At 35.4% G+C, this 23217-nt stretch overlaps 1 protein-coding gene across 7 annotated transcripts in view; it reads left to right on the top strand.

Annotated features, from left to right (window-relative positions):
- The window catches only part of LOC124369333 (protein daughterless), a 142148-nt gene that overhangs the window by 27835 nt on the left and 91096 nt on the right, over nt 1-23217 (top strand). The window contains exon 1 of one of the 7 annotated variants that reach the window (XM_046827296.1): nt 8667-9082. The exons of the other annotated variants lie outside the window; for them this stretch is intronic. Within the exon in view, the coding sequence (XP_046683252.1) occupies nt 8810-9082 (273 nt within the window). The 5' untranslated portion in view covers nt 8667-8809. Of the gene's footprint in view, nt 1-8666; nt 9083-23217 lie in introns of those variants that run through there. 7 annotated transcript variants of the gene reach the window in all.

Here is a 23217-nt window from a genome sequence, read left to right as displayed (position 1 = left end):
AATCGTAAACAATAATTTTGGATTTTCTGCAATCTATTATTCAAAACCACAGTCATGTCATTAACCACGGCACAACAGTAGAGGAACTGGGGAAATATGAGTGATTTAATCAGTAAAAGCTTTATGTGGTGTGGTAGAAATCGTTGCATTCTTTTCAGCGTATGCACTGCTGCAAATACCTTTTTACAGGTACCTACAACGTAGTCAGTCCAGTCCAGCGTTTTCGTAATTGTCAATCCCAAACTTCTGACACTACTACAGTATGCTACAGCCTCTCCGTTTACCAATATTTCACGTACATTGTTAAAGTATACATTGTTTAATCATGCCACTATAACCACAATCAGCTGACGGAAGCCTGTTGAATATTGGTGATATTTAGCAAAATAAAACAACCAAAACTAAAAAAATGATAAATAAAAATAATAATACTTTATTAACCCTTTTACTGCCGACGTCCGACATATCGGACGTCGGCATTTTTGCCGAAAACGCCAACGTCCGAAATGTCGGACGTCTGTTTTTTTTATTGTTACTGGCTACTGTTATGTTCAAATGCTGAAATATTCGGTATTTTGGTTGTTTAGGAGGAAAGGATAATGAAAGAAGCCATTTGAAGAACTTTGGATTTCTATTTTCGTCGTCTTTGACTAGAATTGACGAACTACCTAGACAGCTGTCAAAACCAGATGATTGGGTTAGATTACTGAAATCTTCGTTCATTGTTGTTGTTTACAATGTTATCGAAAGTTTTTTGAAGTGTTACTTTTGTTGATCAAGGATAAAATGAGTAAAAGAGTTACATCTAACTCTCCTGTGAGTGAGGGAACAATAATTAACAGTCTAATCGATGGTGGTGTACAAGTGCAAGACGAACTGAGTGACGATTTCCTTCAGAATTTGTCAGATTCAGATGCCGAGAACGATTCTGATATTAGTGTTAGGGCTATTGATGACAATCAAAGTGATGTGGATGACACTGATGACGATCCTGACTTTATCTTACCATCAGATAATGATGAGTTATTAGATAGTGAGGGGGATGTGGCACAGATAAGTTTACCTTCAACTTCCACTGGTAGGCCTAGAGGAGGCCTACCAGTTTTGGGAAAATCCTCATAGTGCAGCTATGTTTCAAGGTAGCACCTTCAAATTTGGTATATGTTCTAAGCAATTGCTCTAGTTTATAATGATATCATGCTCAAAATTTTAGTATAATTTTAAAAATAAATTATCAGATGCCAAACACAATTTTTATTTTTTTTATTTATTTTTTATTTACATAATTTTAAAAATTAAATAATGAGTTTGTTTCAAATTAAAATTTCTTTTTATAATTTAAAAAACAGCATTTAAATACGAGTAAATAAAGTAAAAATTCATGCAAATCTAATGAAAAATAAAAAAGATACAGCATTTTTTGTAAATGAATGCACAACAGCGATTTTCCCCCTTGGCAATTTTGACTGGTACGATAAAAACATGGCCGGCAGTAAAAGGGTTAATTCATTCTCATTTTAGATTAACCATAAGATAATCTCGATCATTTTGTAATATATATTGTTTATTTACTTTAATAACAAGTTAATTCTAAGTAACTGATGTTACAAAGTTGGCTTGATCAATGATCCCTTTATTTTGATTGTGTTTATTTGTATGATATGAAAGAGATATCAGTTATTTCATGTTTGGACTCAATTTTCATGAAATAAAATACAGATTTCAAACAAAATTACAAAAATATCAACCTTAACAAAAAATTAGCAGTTTTGTAGACTAAGACCTACTATGTGAGTCATTAGCACAGTGACTACAATTTACCTGCAATGATGGCAGGTAGTCTGGACTGTGCATGTGTGCGTGCAGGTATAAGGTTCGTCTTGTCCTCTGGGACTCTTGAGGCAGTGGACAAACTATAAACTGTCACATGTGTGTTGTCTTATGTGCTTTCTTCGCAAATATCTACCTGGTGATTCTGATAAAAATGTGCATCTTTCAGGGTCGATAGAGGATGTGAACACGAACATATTTTGTCAAATACACATAGGGTCGCAAATGTTTGGTTTCCGAGAAAATTGAGAATTTGCTTGAATTTGAGAACGTCTCCTTGTAGGCAACATGTAGTATCCCCTTTGAGATTCGGTCAGAAAAACGCAAAGCTACTGAAACTAAATGTGTTTTTGTTCTTAATTTCAAAGAAAAGAACCACTTCATGCAAACAAGAATCTAAAAAAAATATTAATTTTTTATTTATATAAAGGTTGTAGAGACGTAATTGTTTGTAGTACACTGTGTTTTCAAACCTATCAATATCAAAACAATTAAGAATTACCGATATACCAGCAGGTAGGATTATCTTCCCATCACTTCTATTGCTTGACTTATCATAACGCACCATGTTTTAGGTCGCACGCATTTATCGATTCCTTCCGCACAGTAAATCTCCATTCTGTGTAATGTTGTTCTATTATGTTATACTGTTCTGTTGCTGTAGTTTTCTGGTTACATCTATTCCTGTATTCTTTGTTTGTTGCGTTCAAACATTAAAGTTCGGTGGAGAACAAGATTGAGTTTAGTTTTAAATTCAGAGATCACACTAAACCCCGATGAACCGTTACACTTGGGTAGAACAGTCCGACATGTATTTGGCACTGAGCATAGCTGGCTTGGCATAAGGTACATGCTAACTTATCAAGAGATACCCAGGCAGAGTTGTTCCCAATGTGACTTTCCTTGCCATTGATCAGCACATGGAAAATGGGCGTCATGTGATATCACCTATCATGAACGTGATCGTCAAGTCCAGGATGAGTTAGATGAGAATGTCTTGGCACGGTTCAATGACAACACTGATCAGTACGCGAGCTGTTGTACAAGAGTTTAATGTCAGCAGAGCACTGTTTGGAAGATAGTACATGAAAATTTGCGCCATCTGTATAAAATCGAAAAAGTGTAAACGCTTAGCCCTACTGACATTCCGTAATCGTGAAGCATTCCGTGAGTTTTTATTCTAAAGCATCCCTGATTTTAGTTCTATTGTGCTATTCAAAGATGAAGCCACCTTCACCAGGCAAGGCTTTTTGAATACTAGGAACAAAAATAATTGGGTGGAAGACAATCCTCGTGCTATGCAGGTGTATCACTTCCAGGAAAGGTTTTCAGTAAACGTCTGGGATGAAATGTTGCAAAACGTGTATTTAGGCCATACAACCTCAATCGTCATAACTATGGTGTATTTCTTTGCGAGGTACTGCTGGAATTGCTGGAAGATGTGCCCCTTCAGGTGTGACATTGATTGTAGTTCCAACACAATGGCGCTCCTGCACACTTTCTCTGAGTGATGCATGATTTCCTGAACCAGGAGTATCCAGGACAAAGGATTGGGAGGAATGGCCCTGTCCACTGGCCTGCAAGGTCTCACGATCTTACACCGCTGGATTTTTCCAGTGGGGCTTTCTAAAAGACCTGTGTACGAGACACCAGTAAATGAAACACCAGGGTGTTGAAACCCTAATCGTGCGTGTTGTAGCTGCAACAGCAGAAATGGGAGAAAAACCCTGATTCTTTCAAAATGTAACGTAGTCAATGTTATTAAGAGCTCAGCTTTGCATCTACACAAACAGGAGAAATTTTGAACATTTCCTGTAATAATACTAATTTTTACATTCACGTTCACATTATGTGGTTCTTTTATGTGTTAATGAAGGAAATCAAGTTTTATTTCAACAGCTTTGCGTTGGCCGAATCTCAAAAAGGTACGTGTTGCCTAAACGGAGGTGTTTCACAAATTCTCGATTTTCTCGGAATCGAAAAATATGCTACCCCATGTGTATTGGACAAAAAAGTTTGTGTTCACATCCTCTATCAACCTTGAAAAAATGCATACTTTTGTCAGAATTACCATGCGTGCTTTATTCGCTGTGCGCTTTTATCTCATAATCCTTATACTAATAGGCTACAATATCAGTATATTTTGGTATATATACTGTACATACTTTTGCTCTGTATTTATCACAAGCTAGGAATTGTTAATGATTTCACCACTCTGGTCATTAGAGAGATTTTCACCAGAACCAGATTTTAGAGTTATTCAATCACCTTCAAATCCAGGTCCACTGAACATAGACCTCATGAAACAATGTGTAATATACACTTCAATGGAATGTTTAAGCGGTGGATTAGGCAGATTATGCACTGCATATTGTGTACAACGTGTCATTTGCATCCTTAAAGTATAGCAATAACCAACATGTGAATATTGCCATTGCTGTTATCAAGTAGCAGTATAGAAATTACAATGAATCTGTGTTATAACAAAATCTGCTATGTGGCATTAAACTTCAAATAAAAACCAGCTGTATGAATATGCCCATGACAATCCATATGTCCTGATGCCAGATAGTTCAGTTTGGTATGTATTGTTTAATCTTCCAGGTGGATAAAGTGTATAACAATTTTTAAACATATTGAATTGTCCATTCATATGTTGATATTAATTATGTTTAATTTAAATACAAGTAAAGAAGGAATAACAAAAAATGCAGTATGCATATAAACAAAAATATAATAGTACTTACTGCCACGTCTGTGGCGCATCAGAGTGTAATCTAAGAATAATGCATCATAATACTTTTTAATGTAGAGAATACATCAAACTGTTTTTTTGAGTGATTGCTTATTTTGGCAGGCTATGAATGTATGTTTTGCATGGGGAGAAAACTTTTGTTTTGCATCACGGAACATCACGCTTGTTTGCTCTGTAGCCGCTAAGGTTAGCCATTTTGATGTCTTGGTGGTTCTCTTCTCCGGTCAGTGGCTATCCAGGCGTGCTAGTGAGAGGTTACTGTCGCTCCTTGTTGAAATGACTACTTCTTTTGATGGGCTATGGATGTATGTTTGGCTAGTGAGAAAAGCATGTTTATGTTTTCTGCATGCTTTCAAAGTGAATGACAGCTTTACCGAAATGTAAACAAACCTTTATATAACCATTTGATCTGAACTAACAAAAGTTGACGTTAATGAAAAATTTGTTAGGAGAGATTAAAAGGAAAATATAAACCACAGTATCATACACCATTAAATATGATAAGGAAAATAACGAAACTCTTCTCTAATATATGTAGTGTTTTACAATTATTTATTTTTTAACAGTTCGATTAGTTTACTCATATTATTATTGCCATAAATGTTGTCCGAGATATCGCATCGTCTGGATCCATCCCTGCTTCTGCAGATTTTCCTTGGTTGTGGAATTTTCAGGTTAGGTTACGCTCCAATTAAAACCAGTCAAAATTTACAAAATCAATTACTAATGTGCTATGTTGACTTTTAACACACTAAAAAACTTACCACACTAAACAATCATTACAAAGAGATTAAAATATATAGTAAAATACTGGTTTGAATAAATCTACGAACTACTAATTTATTTATTGATGAATCCAACGTAAAACTGATTAACTTACTTCATCATTTAATAGCAGTATTTAAAGCTAATAGAATTCTAAATTGAATTTCAGCACGATTAATATTAATTCCTACTAGTTTGGTCCTGACGAGATTTAAAAAAGGGTTCAAAATAAATTGATTAGGTCTTTTCTAGCTAACAAATCTATAGTGTAATTTAATCCTGGAAGAAAATTAGTCTTTCTGCTGATTTATAACCTTTACTCAATTACATTGGGCCTTACTTTCACTTAAAAATAAATTACTTAAAAACTGATTTTAATTCCAATTTTGCTGAAGAAACATCAAAACCATTCGTTGACTTTTTAAAAGATAAATTTAATTTAATAATGTCAACCGATAAAAACATGAGTACAACAAGATATGGAAACCCATAATTTCATTTTTGAAATGAAAACTGAGGTGGAATTAGGGCTATCAAGCCCTTTCTACCACTCAACGTCATATTGTGTACAGTAAATTTACAATAGTATGATTCAATTGCAGTAAATTATTAAATAAAATAACAAAATGGCTTAACCTATACAAAATTAAATGAACTTAAAGTAAAAATCTATATACTGAAATGAATTCAAAACTCTAAATACAAAAGAAAAAGTTGATATATATTGTAATAAAAACAAGAAAAGTTCAAAATGAAGACACATTTAATCAAACCGATTGACCACATGACCGCAACAAGCAGCAACACCTGTCACCCCCACGGGCCCCACAACAGCAGGCCCCGAAGCGTCCACGGTCCTCAATACATTTAATATCATCAAGGAGAGCGTTCCAAAGGCAGCAAGCCTGAACAGTAAAGGACTTATTAAAAGTTCTTGATCGATGAATTGGAATTGATATTAATGTGGCTCCCCTTTTTGTAGGTTGTTCACTAATATCAGAGATACATTTGAAATTATCGGACAGATAAACAGGATATTTGGTTTTGATAATTAAATGTAGAATAGAAATTATGTGGAATTTACGTAGTTGATGAAGTTTCATGAATGACAGTTGCTGAAAATATTGTGTAGCATGCTCATGATGCCTGAGATTAAAAATAAATCTAATACAATAGTTCTGACTGTGCTGGAGTCTGTCCCAATTGCTCAAAGGTCATGTCACTCATCACAATGTTACAGTAGTCTAAGTGTGGTAGTATAAGAGTCTTAATGAGCATCATCTTAATATTGAATGGCATGTACAAGGCAAATCAATTCAAACCATGGATGCCAGCAAAGACTCTTCTTCACATTATCGTAACTTGGTCAGTCCATTTGTGATTTGTGTTCATAATGAGTCCACGAATTTTTGGTAATTTAGTTCATAACTGTTAAGTTTAAATTTTGGTGTGGTGTCAAGATTAATGTGGTTTATCATTCTCGAGTTACCAATTATCATTGCTTGAGTTTTGCTTTCATTTAGTTCAGTCCTTGTTGTGTTACCCAAAAGTTAATAGCTTCAATATCCAAGTTGAGTAGTGACACAAAATTGGCTAGTTCGTTTGGTAAACAGTGAACGTATAATTGCAAAGATAGAAATTTGAGTATGTTATAATTGAAGTGATGTTGTTTATATAAAGTTAGAGTAAAATATAATATAATATAGTAGAATTATATTATATAGCAGTTCCACGACTGCCTTTCCCTTTTTTAAATTTCAGGTATGAGAAATGAAATAAAAAGGCAGAAGCTGTATTTTATCAGAAGAATAAAGCAAAATTAGTTTCATGGAATTTAATTTAAAAAGGAAACAATGAAACTATGTGAGATTTCTTTCATAAATGCCACATATAAGAAATTTAGAAAATATAGGACATTCAATTTGCATTTAGGAATTAGTAAGAAGTAATGTATGACCAACACGTCTGTACACATCCAACATTTTATAAATTTTGGTGAAAAATCTAATCATTTTGGTTTTTTATACAGGTAGGTTAAGTTCATTGTAGGTATAATACAGGTTTGCAGTTCAACCAGAGTTGATGATAGAGGTGGTACTGACATTGCAAATACCCCACAACAAAAGTTACATGTTATAAAAGATCATGTGGCTTATCAGGCTACAAATAAAAAGTCAGATCTTAGCTCCTGGTTCATTCTATCCAGTGTTGAAGTAGTGAATCATTTGATTAGTGGAGATAAGAACTCAAATCCCTTGTTGAAAAAATGTGTATAAAACAAACTAACTATCATGAGGGGAATCTCTCTAATGCTGTAGAGTTTAATAGTTAATATTGTAACAATTGACATTTCTCTTTTTATGGAACATCTTTGGTTTATGACTTTTATACAAAAACATATAACCAAATTTTTGTCTTGCTTTTTTATAAATTTGATTACATATTCAACATGTTTTGGTTTGTCATTTCAATTAAAAAGTAAAAAGTGTAGGCTTGAACAATGAATGATGTCTGAAACAAGTTACAACTGAGTTTTATAGGTTCACTTTCTAAGATCAGGTACAAAATTTCATTCTCACTTTTTTGCCATTATTTCCTCTGTCACACAGTCAGTGAACAAAATATGCTATTACTGGTTGGGTGGAAGAGACTCAATGTTCAGTTGGATGGAATATACCTTGCACTGCACTATAGTTTCTGACATTGAAATTTGCTCTACTTATTGAACATAGTAAAGCAAGTGTTGCACTGACTCCCATTTAGTACAAAATCTATATAAACTTGTTGCTGAGAAGTATGGTTTTATTTTCTCACAAATAGTTCTTTTTAATGCCTGCTTGTTATTTGTATATTTCTCGAAATTAATACTGTGCATTAAAAATAAGAAAATTCTTAACATTGTGTAATTATTTCTACAAATTTGAAAACTAATTGTATATTTATTATTATTTTTATATAATTGTTTTATATTCCTACTTTTAAAATTAAAAATTACTCTTACATGGCGCTTGAAAATGGTTTACCAATTAGAAGCGAAATTACCGCCAAATGAGGGGTTAATAATAACACGCTTTAAAACAATAATAAATAAAAATGAAGTACATTAATTAAATATGTGACAGCAGGTGTAGAGTATGGATATTTTATTAGTTTTTAGCAGCATTAAGACATTCCGATACTACCGGAAAAACGTCTTTTCGACTCAACACTAATTGGGTGGTAGTATTGCAGCTGAGCGAATGTTTTCAACAAGTGCGGTAGTTCCGTAGCAGGGGTAGAGGTAGAGTCAGCGGCAGGGGCTATCCCCTCCACTCCGGCCGGTGGCTGGCTAGCGGAGTAACGGCAGGCAGTGGTGGAGCGGCGCTGCAAGTAGTGTCAGTCAGTCGCTGTCGGTAGTCAGTGAGAGTTGCGGGCGCGATACGTTGTGCGACGGCAGAGTGACACCGGTCCGATCCAGTGATGCGACCCGTCAATATGGAGTCTCAGCGACAGACCCAACCCGCCGTGGATCCGTACCTCTACCTCAAGTTGACAGGAGGCCCCGACCACCTGTTGAAACACCGGCTGAAGAACCACGTGGACCGGGGGCGTGTACACGGACACGAGGAAGTGGAGGATCTGAGGAGTTCGGTCAGTGTCCCCGGGCTGGTGGAAGCCGCGATGTTCGTCAGTGACACGGGAGCCGTCGATTACACAGAGTACGCCGATACTCCGCCTGTATCTCAGACCCAGGTCAGTTAGTGACAATCGGTCTACATACTTTCTTGTAACTGTGACCGGCAGACTATTGACAAACCTATTTTCACAACCACAGTCAGATGAATATGTCACTCGTATCTGAAAACGTGTTACCGAGGATTTTTTTGTTATTTTGGTTACATGCCATTATTTTTTGAATATATCTAGTTTTATACTGACTAAATTGAACATTCTTAATTGATGACAGGATTTAATGATTTCTATTTAAGATTTAGCCATATGTATAAAATATATATATATGGCTATTGTTATAACATCCTTTGGGTTGTTTTTAAAATTTAAAATTTTCAAAATTCGTATACATACACAGAAATTTACAGTTAAAAAAAAATCACAAATAATAAAGATATTGTGTAAAATAAATGATGGAGATAAATCGATATCCATTTTATATTTGAAATAAAATATTTTATATTTTATGTTGAAAATTATGACACGCATAAAAAGAAAGCTTAACTCATAAGTTTCCTTCTCTATAATTCAACTACAGGTTCAACAGTTCATTTTTTACTAATTGTGTACAGCTGACACAAAATTGGGTATTACTCCTTCAAATGTTAAGTTACATGAGACATAAATGTACTGCATATGTGGTGATGCATTTCTGTAATGGCCTAATTTACCACATTTCATTATATGTACTACTTTAATGCCTTTCCACTGAACTACGTAGACAAGCCACTAATCTTATGAATAGTACCTCACCGGTAATATAAAACCAGTAATATTGTACTAGTCAAGAAAACTAAGTTCTAACCACTGTCTAAAATGGCAGTCATTAAAATTTTTTTTAAACAAAAACTGAATTCAGAGTTAACTGAGAGCTAATTTGAATCTTATAATTTAAAATAAATAATAAAAATTAGTATTTGGCTGAAAATGGCCACTTTAAGTCTCTTTACCATGTCACTTGACATAGTATGACTATTATGTACATTCCTGACAGTTAATTTTAAATATTTATGTATTAAATATAAATATCAAATGGTTTTTTTATATTGAGAAAATATATTGTTTGATATTTTGAATCCTTTTGCTACAATTTCGATCACCACCAATTCTAGCGCGGCTGACAATCAAAATTTCTTTTTCGGAGGAAATTCCTCTATAATTTTAAAGAAAAGCTAGTGTGTTTGCTAAGCAATAAAAATTGGCTCTGGGCTCCTGGAAAGCCCAGAGAGCTACCTTTTTAGTTAAGGTAGCCAGTAGTCAGGTTGGTTTTCTTGATCTGCATGGTTTCATGGTAGGTCAGTAAGGAAAATGGGAATTTCTTGACAATGTTTTGTAATTAATATCTTCAACTTAGTGATTTATTCTGAAGCACAATGCAGAATTCTATTTTACATTATTTTAAAATCTTTTTAGGCTAATCTTGAAATAATTGAATAAAATAAATAGTAATAGTAAGGACGAATTTGGAGACTCTAGTGTATGTTATTGTGTATAATTTCACTTTCATTATACAAATTTAAAGATCAACACCACCAATATTCTTAAATATTTAATAAAGTAAAAACCTACTATAATAAATGGTTTCCTGAAAATTAGGTTACTGTTTTTCAAATAAACCAAACTAGAGTACAAGTTAGACATTGCTCATCTTAAAAGATTGAAATGATGAGCAATTTGAAAGTGTGGGCAATTACAGAGCTGGGCAAGCCTGTGACAAAACTGCAGACAAAAGGAAAGGTCAGAAGGTAAAGCAACTAGGTGAAGGTAAATCAATTTCTTTTGGTTGGCATTTACAAGTAAATAAACAGTTTTATTACACCATTTCATGGCAGGAATTATGAAGTTTGTGCTCTACCATTAAATTGTATAATAGTTGAGCCAGAACCTTGAATTGCTCTACACAGTACCACCAAGTTAATTGCCTACTCTAATAAAGTTGTCTCTCTACTAGACCTATTGTTGTAGAGATAAGTGAAATCTCAAGCTGTGCTTGTCAGAAGCTGCTATGTGGCTTAAACTTGGTTATTGTGTTCAGAAACTCATGTTCTTTAACATGAATATGGGTAATTATATTTGTTAGGTAAATTATAAAAGATTTGTTTTTAGAAGGCACTTCAAGATGCCTTCCCAGGAGACAGGAAAAATAATCAAGGTTCTAATCATTCCTCAAGGAATTGTGGGCATTTCAATTGGTAATTGGGCCTATCTTAAAGTCAGGCCCTCAGAAAACTATACATTTTTATTATGGTTATGACATATTTTAATGTATAAAATATAAATTTCCTTGTGATATTTAATTTTAAATGTCACTTAAGATATAATTTATATAAGCATTGCAAACAAATTAGCATATTTCAGCTATATTTTTTACCTGTTTACAAAGTTATCTAAATTAGTAAATATAATTCCTCTTGCAATGGTAAAAAGTTTGTTCTATTTTCCTATTTTATGGAAAATGATCATAAAATGATTGTTTTATATTAATATACAATTATATATGTGTATAATTATATATATATATATATATATATATATATATATATATATATATATATATATATATTAAAATGTACCCTACCAATAGAATTCTTTTCATTTTCAATTTCATTCAGAGAAGGTAAAAGGCTAGCAGTTTATTAAAATAATTTGATTTTGAAATATACTTCAAATTTTATTTTAAGTATGAACTGTAAACATAAATATGTGGTACTAATACAGTAGTTTGGATTGCAATAAGTTAACCTTAGTTTCTCATATTTCAACTCTACAATGTGTTTTATTCACTGTCTATAAACAAATTGGCCAAGTTTAAAATGTAAAAAGAAGGTATGTACATTTATTTAATTGAAAACACAACATTAAAAGATTGATTTTCAATTTGAATATTTAAATTGGGGTTTTGGAACAAATTCAAAGTAGGTACTGCATACATATTTGAAAGATATGCTGGTGTAGGAAACCTTGGTGAAGAAAAAAAAGAATAATTCAAGTGAAGAGGTTCATTATATATAAGTCCTCGGGTGCTGGTAGGGGGTTTACAAAAGAATAGAATGAGTTACGCTTAGCTTGAAAATGTTAACATTCATTGTTCTGGAGATATGTCAAGTCTCAGTGTCCAGATTAATGTTTGCAAACAAGGTTGAGAATACAGCAGGAATTATCCTAAACTCGACCTGTGTTTAACTTATAGGAGAATTATATGTCTTTGAGTAGTGTAGTTTATTAATAGCACTAGAGAAAAAGGTGGAAATTCTCCTTTAACGGAAGGTCCCTTCTCTGAAAATGTTTAAATTTTTATGAAAAACAGTTTTAAATTGTCTGACACAGATTTCAATTGCTTGCTCTTGTAACTTTTATTATTGTGTTTATTTACCATTTTTTTTGTGTAAAATGACAGACATTCTGGTTGCATACATTCAACTTATACTATCTAAATCATTTAAGATTATTCAAGTAGCTCAACATGTAATAAGTTGAGCAAAATGAATGGGATAAAGTTACAGTATTTAAGAATTAACATGTCGACCACCATGTATCAAATAAATCTGAGTTTCATAACTATAACTCCTGCTCTTCACTGCAATTTTTAATTGAAGCTCAGAAATTAATGGTTTGTAATTAAGTTTGTGGGAACTGGGAGGTACTCGTATTTATATGTAGGTAGTTCTATACAAAGTTATTATATAAATATGGAAATGTGAGAATAGATTTATATCTTTTGTTTTGTAGCATTGTTTATATTTTATACAGGTTTTATTTCTTTCTAGAAGTGATTTACCTCACCAAATATTTTATTATTCAATATATAATTATCTGGAAACTGTCTGGCAGTACTAAGGACATGACGCCCTAAATTACTCCTTCTGAAGCCTCTGCCGTAATTCATAAATATCTTAATTGCGAAATGGATGTGTTAGCCAAATGCAGAATAAAAGTTGGGTCAGTGGTAGCAGGGGACGAAATTAAACCGAGATTGACGTGAAAACTGGTAGTTACAACAATGAGAAGTGTAATGTTTCCATTATTAGAGTGGGGTTTTTTTGAGTATGCTAATAAATAATACTACAGTAAGTTCTTACACCACTAGTCTAACCTGTGTGACTGGGTCAGATAAGCCTTAGTCAACATATCGTGAGTGTCATCGCCACTAAAGCCACTAAATTGCATCGTTCTGTTGTGTAGGCCGATTTTAAATTCTTGTGCAACATTCACTAAACATTTTAGTGGTCTCACCTTATCTGTCGTGTGTGTTTTATTAATTTGTATTGTCATGTATATTTTGGGATCGAGAAACAAATATTAAAATTGTCGTTTGAGAAATATAAGCTCATCTATCTGTGCGTTTTCTCCATACCTGATTGTAATATTTGGAACAGAAATTCATACGTATTGTACTCAGTCAGCAGGGGACCTTGTAAGTGAGAAAAAGTGAAAACGGCCTTTAAAACTGGAGGAAGAGATCTGTTTTTGCTCCTAGTCGGAGAGGAAGCGGGCACTTAGCTGAGGTCTAGGATTTCTTAGATGAGTGGGGGCGGTGGGTGAGGGGTTCTCGCTACCTGCTCGACAATAGAAGCCGGGGCCTGGGCTGGGCGTGGTGGAGCGGGGGTCGGGCACAGAATTTATAGAGCGTAATCCGGTAGCAGCTAGAGCAAGGGGTGGTGGATTCTCCGGCGATTCGAGACTTTCAGTCTTCTTAGCTAACCTTACAATTTAATAAACTAACATTAAAATCATAACGGTTTATTTGGCCACTAACTAAACAGGTATGACGATAATAAGAGGTGAATAATTTGGTTCACAATATGTGAGAAACCATCTTCCACGAACCTAAGTCAGGCAGACCTTGTAGCAATACATTCTTGATCGTAATTACCTCAGGGTACACCCAATATTGAGTCGTACTTCTGTTACATATCGGTTCTAGGTAGATTATTGGCTCTGCGACTAGTCACTATGACCATATAGCCTATTTACGCTATGTGGTTTTCGTCATTTCACTACTTATTGAGGTCCGGCATTTTCTTCTTGAAACATGTCGATGTCCGCCCGTTCGTCTGTGCGATAAATCTTGATATAACGGTTCTAGAGTGAGTCTAGTACCTTAGGACATAGATTCCACTGGGTCCATGGAAGAACGCTATTGATTTTGTAGATGTCAAAGGCAGTCCGCCCATATGCCTGTTTGTAATTTGCGCCATCTCTTTCTTTAAGGTTTCTTCGGTACTGCGTTGCATCGTTTTATTTTATTCTTGGTTAATAGAGTATTGCCAGTAAGGCGGAAACTAATCAGTAACTTGGAATTTTATGCCAAAAAAACCACCTAAAACTAAAGCATAGAAAATCGTCCGTACCATTCGATGTTCTAATGCACGTACCTTTTTTCGTGCACTTTTGCACATTTTTTACTCCTAGCTCCTTCATTCCATCGAGTCTTCAAATCGTCTTCCTTCAAGGTGCCAAAACTTTGTTTCTTTAGTTTCATTCGTTGTTGTGCTGTGCATGCATGCATACGTTTGATGACTTGATAGCAGCCTTGCAACAGTCAACCAACTTTTGCGCAATGAATAAGATTTTTAATGATGTGCAAATGAACCAAGTCATATCTATTGTATACACACACGACACAATACTGGAGAGATATGTCATGGACAAAATATTAACTTCTGGGTGGAAGTAGCCAGTATGAGATGCTGGTGTGATCCGAGCCATGTGTAACCTACCAGTCACACATCACGGGTGCACCCAAGGGCGTGTGACAAGTCGGAGAAGTTTTGACAACCAAGGGAATCTAGCTGTGTTTTCACTGCATGCTCTAATTAATATTTAATACATGTTTGGCATTTCAATGTATTGTTTACATTTGGCATTTCAACAGTAAGCGCCATTTTTTTACAAAACAGGGTTACTAGATAATTACAAAACGGAGACAATAGATAAAATAACGTGATTAGAAATCCTAGAAATGCCATCTTGAGTAGTTTGACTGGGCAGATATTTAGGGGCTCGATCGTTTAAAGTACATTGTGATACAAGATAGCTGTGATCCTAGCGTGGCAAGGCCATGTTGCGTTATTGCATGATGCGAGGTGTCCATCTGCAAATCTAGCGTTGTACGTTGACAACATTACGATCATCAAGATCGTCTTTTCGTCGTCTATGAATGCTAAATACGTGATTTTGTCACAGCGTGGTGGTGGTTTAATCGATACTTTATGTGTGGATTTACAAAATCACGTTAATCACGTCACGAGCTTGATCCTGCTCTCTGTCAGATCTGGAAATTAGAGCTAACTCGGCATATTTTAGTTCAAAACTACCTTATTGTCGTAAAAATCCTTTAGCTCGTGAAGCTATCTGGATTGTCTTTTAGATAGCGATTACCTTAACCCTTAACTTATGGAGCTAATTTTTAGTCCTAAGGATTATCCCTCACCCATTTAGCTCGGAACTATATTTCGTCCTTACAGTTGATCTGTTGATATTTGAACGTTTTCTCAAAATATTGCAAAAGATATGCATGTTCACAAGGGTCAAATGTTTTTGTAATGTCTTAGTGTGTGTGTGTGTGTGTGTGTGTGTGTGTGTGTGTGTGTGTGTGTGTGTGTGTGTGTGTGTATATATATATATATATATATATATATATATAATCACCAAAATTTATTTTGTTAAAAATACAAATAGCTTCATGTGCCTAATTGGGAAGATGTTTAAAATCGACTATCTTAACTTCATACTACATTTTACTTATACCATAAGAATATAACTATCACTGTGCTTTTTAAACAATATTTGTAAGGAGAATTCATAAAACTAAGTCAGTTTAGGTGTAGAGGGGAGCTGAAATCCTGAATGAGGCCCTCCAGTATGCGTAGACGCGTTCCCTTTCATTCTGCAGTATTTGTTAAATAGACACCACTGCAATCGGTAGCGATAATTAAGTGTCCTGGAGCAGGCTGACACTGGCTTCCTCGTCTCCACCATACGATAGACACTGTTACCCGTGAGTACGGCTCTGCCTGTGGCATCTGGAAAACTGAACACTTGATACACCGTCATCAGTTAACATTGTGACTCTAATCTCTCTGAACGGGGACAAAGAGACGACCGGTCGAGATGAGCCACCATTTTGTTTTAAAGTATAAAAAAGGAAGATGTCTGCGAGGTGAGACGGTGAGGATGTTCACTCGATACTGGGGACAGCCTGTCTCGCACCCGCATGCTCTCCCGCGTGCCTGTGCCACCAGGCGGTGTCGAGTAGCCAGGACTCCTCCACCTACCCCGGTTCGTGTCTTATCTGGCTCAAGTGCACCGGTTCGTCTTACCGCACTTGTTGGATTTCAGGAATTCTGCTTTTGCTGTACGGCCTGGGTATCACGGCCGTGTAGGGTTCGGTTTAGACTTGAAGACAAAGGAGTAGCCTGGAGATACACCACTACTGCGATGTTATTATAAAACTAAAGCGCTATACTCTGAATTACTCAAAGTCACCAGTCCACGTAAAAACACAATGGTAAGATGGGTCCATAGCTCTCCGTTGTATTTTACTACTTGGCGCGTCACGACACGATGTTAATGTTTACTTGATGAGTAATGATTGGGCTCATGTAACGTCACTTCAGGTTCATGCGTAATTATTTCTTGTATGTACATAATGTGGTACCTACGTGTTTTATATTGTCCCTTCACGACGTTTTATTGTTATTGTTGCTAATGACATTCGTCTGGAACGCCGGAGTGTTAGGCAAGACTTAACATAAGGCGTGGTGCCGTGTGTGTTTATGGCGGGCGACCCGGTCCCTGGTGCCAGCGCCAAGTGGAACGTGGGATCCACTCTCACCTCACCGCGTCCTGCGTCCTGCTCGCGTTCCTGCCTATGGTTTACTAGAATCGGGTGCACTACGAGCTGATATACATGTACACTTATGCGTTTAGGCCTACTACTTGATTGGTATGTTTGAACGATATATTAATAGTCTACTGATACCTTCTTCGTGTATCTCACCATTGAAGTGCAAAGCTCTAAATAATATCAGTGTTAAAATGGAAATAATTTGAATGATCACAAAACCTGACCTTATAGTAAATAAGTTCAAGATATTTTACAACATCCGCGGAGAAAGAGCAGGTTTGTCACAGAACCTCGTGATCAAGATTGGGCTAAAATATTTGTAATAGTTTCATCAAGACGGCAAAATTATATGTGAAGACTCTAAAAATCACGTTAAGAGTTATTTTAGATCTGTTCTCTAAATATCCTAAGAATAGCCTACTTTTCCTGTGTACAGTATTTTGGGTTTCTTTTCATTTTGTATGTAAATTTATATAAAATGAAAAAAATAATGTTACATTTGTTGTTATTTATGCGGCAAAGGAGTTTTTAATTTTTGAGTAAAAATAAGGCTGATAATAGGAACAAAGTTGTCTGTAACATTTACGCTCTATGGGTCAGTGAAAAAGTGTACAGAGGAGGTAATGTCGGGCTACTAAAGAGCATCTGAATTTCTTGTTCATAAAACCGTATTATAAAAAATATTCGGTTGTAGAACGCATTATATTTAGAGATCCCTAGAGATGATTAGTATTTGACTGAGTCGAAAACGTTTCCCAGTAGCATATGAACTTTAATGTGTTGACAACTGTACTAGAGTGGGAGTGAGAGAGTACTGTGTACCAATGTCCGGGTTGGCGGGGAGACTCGAAGTCAGGGGTGTAGCGCAGGTGCTGGTCTCTACTTCCTGCTCATGATGTTGATGGTATCTCGCTCCTGTCAGACCCCAGTCCGGATCGCACACGATACCAGCCCACGACAACTCCGACCAAAACCAAGAATGTTAAAGCCCGCACTACTGTTACATTAGGATAAACGTGGAGCCACCAAAGTAACGCACGTATGCCTGTGGTCGGGGGTGAAATTTTGAACAAACGATTTTCAACTTTGAAAGCCTACTTGTATTTTAAGGAGTATACGAAGGCGGAGATGGAAACGTATCACAGTTAAGTGAAAAGATTTATATAGGATGTTTCAGACCACTCGGTCGCAATCTCCAGTGGTTGAACTGTAACTCTGATATATCACATACGGAAAACAAAGCAAACTTGTTTTTGTCGCATTTACAAAACTGGGTGTGCCAGAAAATGAGAGTCGCATGTTCGAATCTCTACAATTTCAAGTTAGAACATAAGTCATGTGGTACACTCTTTTATTAAAGACCTTTGAACGCTGAACTATTTGAACAACATTTTTGAATTGAAAAATATCTAACCTCTTGTCCAAGTGGCAGGGATTTTTGGACGATTTTTGTGTTTTTATTTTGTATTATGGTTCTTTTGTACTTAAAGTTGCGAGTGTAATTTTTATATTGGAAAGAGCACAAGACGAGCTTTCAAACGGTATATCGTATGGCCATTTTTGCAAATTTTTCTTACAGCACCAGAATGTTCAAATTCGGAAAACTTTGCAGTTCTGTGGCCAAAAAATATTAAATAGAACATAGGTCGTGTGGCACCTATGTTCTAAATCAAGTTTCTATAAACTCATTTTTTAGTTTACAAGTTATTAGCAAAGAACTTGTTTAAAACGATTCAAGCATTAATCTTGAAAATGACTAATATAAAAATAACTATGGATCAAATGTAGGGAAATATGTATGATAACCTCGTAATTTACTATGTAAATGCAATTAATAAGAAAATCTAGATAAGCCCAGAAGACTTACAGTTGGGATAGAGATGTGGATATTTACACAACATCCATTACAGCGTTTTAAACGTCTTTGTACAAGTATTAAAACAGACAATACGACAATACTTAAATTACTATAACGTATGTTTTTTCAATTTATGCAGTCATTTTATTCGGTCATTCAACTATAGCTTGTTGGTCAGTTGTTTTGTTTTTTTGCCTTAACATCAATATTATTTACTATTTTTTATAGTTATAGTAATATAAGTATCATTGCTAATAATTTGTTTTAATATATATACACATTATACACTCTATGCACCCGAAGACGGTTTTAAAACCGGTGTTTAAAACAATTTTATAAAAGTAACCTCTGAATGATTACGGAGCCTTGGCGATCGAAGTCGGCACGCACGCGCGTTCGCTGCCCTAATAGTCAAATTAATTTTATTACACCATGTAGTTTTCATCGCCGTAAATCCTCAACGTCCGAAGAATATGTTTTCGTCGCGAAGTATAATGTTCATTAGTTTTTCACCACAAGCCACCACAAGTTTTATAATAGCGGGAAGGTATGCAAATGTCAACTAAGAATTGGCTTGCACTAATATCACAAACCAAACAAAAACGGCGGTACACCCCACACATGAGGCTTTCTTAACATAGATAGACATGTATGTTCGTATATGTTAATGTAGAATGTAATTTACTTCAATTCGGTTCCAGTCAAATACTGTGTAGTCTACGTTAATTCATTATTTCTTCCTAAAGTTTACATTTACTATTATATCGGCTTGAACTTCCGCTGTAGATACACATAGGATAACAAATACGGTAATTATCGTGAACCTTATTCAGATTGTTCAACGTCGATTACCATATTATAGTTTTTAAGATAATGGTATATATGTGTGTGATAATAATTTTCACTTTCACAAGTTATGTGTGTGAAAAAAAGTAATTTTCACATTCATTGACGGAACTGAAGTTTTCAGTTAACCCACCTGCAACAACAGTAAATTATAACAGTTTTATAGGAGATTAACGTGAATGTTGAGTTTAGTTCCAGTTCACCTGCCTCTTAGCGCCGACTTTTTTTTGGATATCTTCAGGCGTACATGAATGAATCCAGATTCCAGAAGTCAAGTCTGTAATAACATTAAATTCCAGACTCCTCACTAAGAGGAAAGTGAACCGGAGCTTAAACTGAACATTCACATTGAATCAACACTTCCCACCATAGCTACGTTATGTTAGGGATTTACTATTTTAATTATTTAATTTATTTACATTCAGGCACTTTTGTACGGTTATAGTAGATTTTTCATTCTCATCTCAGTAGTTTGACTCCAATTCTTCACTTCTTTCTTTCATTCTCTGGCTATTTGTCATTAGCGATACGAGCATGATTCTATCCAATTTACAAACCCTGTTATCGTACATGATAGCTGCCCGGTCAAGTCACGGCGTCTAGGTGGCGGCGGCAGCGGCAACGGCAGATGTCGGGTGGGTAGCGGGAGAGAAGGGCAGGTGCTGGACTCCCCTTCTTCACCTCTCTCCTTCACTCTGAACTCTTTGTCACCAGCTAGCTACCCGAACATCATCCGATCCCATTCACGTATCTGGGTACTCGGTAGTTGTATAGTCATACACGATAGCAAGTTGATTTCGGTCATTCGAATAGATTAGGCGGGTGAAAGGTAATACAAAATAAATAACAATAAGGATAATAATTTTATCCCAACCGCTTGTTGTTAGTTATCCAGCTTATCAGGCGGTGATCATTTTGGTTTTTTTCGGACGAGAATACTAGAAAAGGAAGTTCAATGCTGTATACAGGTGTTGTTACGAATATAGAATCGCATCATATCGATTGGTCGGATGCTACTATTGTGCGAATACAATATTTGGAGGTTCCACAATGTCGTGTTAGAACCTCCAATAAGGTTTGGAGGACACAGTATGTAACAACAATCTGTGGATGTAACAAAATGTTTTATGAATGTCGGATAGCAGAAGTTGAAGATGAACAAAGGCGCAGACAACATCAGAAATAGACGGTAATTTATGACATTGAAAATAATTGCGGTTGAACTTAAACGTATAGGGGACAGTGTTTGATTTCACCCAACGATTTTAACACGAAGAAAGATGTGTCAAGATGACGCAAAAAAATCTATGTAATCACATAGCAGCATGATGCTCTTAGCTATGTGTGAGAAAAGAGTCAGTTTTATCAGTACGATCCCGAAACTAAACGTCACCTAGTTTGATGAAAGTCCTCAAGTCAATATAAAAAGTAAAGTGCATGAAAATGTGCTTTTCGTTCAAACTATATCTTGCCCATTGGGTGAGTATCGCTGGGACGAACAATGAGCCAACTGTATAATTGGAAAGACCTGCTTCTTTACAGAAGATAAATCAACGTTTTATACAAACTCAACTCAACCATCATCCTTTATTCCGCACATGCATTACAGGAAGTCACATTAAACATTCCATTATAGGATGTGGCAAGAAGCTACAAATCGAGGGATAGCAAGCAGGGAGACTCTCATCTCAGATCTGTTCATAATTTTGTTGCAATATTTTTTACACAATCTTACGGCTTCCGAATTACTTGCAGTGATAGAAAAGGCTGTCATTGAAAATTTCTTCTTAAACATTGTTCGGGCTAGAAATTGGGATTGTGCCAGAACACAATGCCAGTTTACATTGTATTTATTGTTTTGATTCGTGTTAATAATTTATTGTATCTTAATTCGATTAAAATAAAAAACCTTAATTTAAAATCTCAAAGAGGCTTGCCTCTGGGTCATATACGAATTAACGTAATACAAATACCGACCTAAATATAATAACGTACTAATGAGAAGTTTATTTAGGAAGAGAGGTTATTTCTCTAAACTAACTTGTATTTACATTTGCAACGCTGCTCCCACCCTTACAATGCCTAGTTTTCCCAGGGCCCACCGTCTGGAGCTACCCCTATGAAATTAATATACTTACTATCTTTATTCTGTGAAAAATATGTCAAATTTGTTTAGATCTCTACTTTACTTTAATGCCAAATTGGGTGTTTGCTATTGTTCAAACGAAACAGAAATAGGTTTACGACAATAGTTGATTAAGTTTTCATAAGTTACCGGTGCACATCTAGAGTAAATTAGTGTTGAAGTACCTCAGAATTCCATTTAGGACTCTGATATATTTTTTAAAATCTTGAAAGTATTTCAGGTAAAGCCGGAATTATATTTTTAACTTTTGCATGTCCACTAAATATGATCGAAATGATACAACAAAATTAAATACAATTTTATCAGTGCTATAGTAGAGAGAGGTTTTTGCGCCTTGATTTCGGTTTTCAGTTACCGTTTTGAGAAGTAGGTAACCCAATTTTAAAGAGTAACAAAATGTTAGTAAGGTGAATGATTGGTACTTACGATGGAACGGGAGAGTAGTATCTCCAGCCGGCAGTCAACTGTTGACGGCTATGTGTCAACTGAGTTGAATGACAGGTGGGCCAAGGTTGTAGATAACTTGCCGATTGTTTTACCGCCACACCGTTCAGAGAGCCTAACACTTAAACATTGTCAAACGCCAAGGATTCCTTCCTCGCTTACACAATCTCAACTATGATCCCACTCTGTGACCCAGGCGTTTTCTAACCGGTAGAGGAAACTGCTACGTCTTACAGTCAGCAGGCAAAAGTTGACGGCTTTGTGTCAACTGAGTTGAATGACAGGTGGGCCAAGGTTGTAGATAACTTGCCGATTGTTTTACCGCCACACCGGTCAGAGAACCTAACACGAATGTTGTAAAACGCCAAGGATTCCTTCCTCGCTTACATAACCTCAACTATGATCCCACTCTGTGACCCAGGCGTTTTCTAACCGGTAGAGGAAACCATTGATAATAATCGATATAGTCGTGGATGTCACGGGATTAGAATGATCAACAATTTAAAATAGACTAAGTTTAAATTAAGAATTAAATGTATAAGTATATACTAATTGAGTATACTGAAGTAATTGTAATCCAATGAATATAGTTTGTATTAAAATAAATAGTAAATAAAAGTAATGTGCAGTAAGAAATAATGGTTGTATAACCGTTACTATACGGTGACTTTTATGTCATTGAAGTCTGAAATTGTTGATTAGTGGCGATGTATCTATTATTTAGATGTCTAATGGGTGGTTTAATTTTGTATGCTAAAATATTGCAGTAAATAAATTTACCTAACTACTTTTAAATTTCAACCCTATCAAAAACTATCGCTACTGATCTATTTCTTTGTTAGGGGACTTTGTTCTAGAAAAAAGTAAGTTGTGTCTTTATCCAGATTAACGCTCGTCTCCCCCCATTTAATGTCCCCGTTTGTTCAATGTACAAAGCACACGTCCAGCACCGAAGTCAAGGAGTGGTTAAGTGTATAAACGGATAGTACTATAACACTTATAACCTTTATGGC

The sequence above is a fragment of the Homalodisca vitripennis genome, chromosome X (assembly GCF_021130785.1).
Source record: "Homalodisca vitripennis isolate AUS2020 chromosome X, UT_GWSS_2.1, whole genome shotgun sequence".
NCBI lineage: Eukaryota > Metazoa > Arthropoda > Insecta > Hemiptera > Cicadellidae > Homalodisca > Homalodisca vitripennis.
Note: the sequence above shows the minus strand (reverse complement) of the source record. Positions and strands in the feature narration are given on the sequence as shown.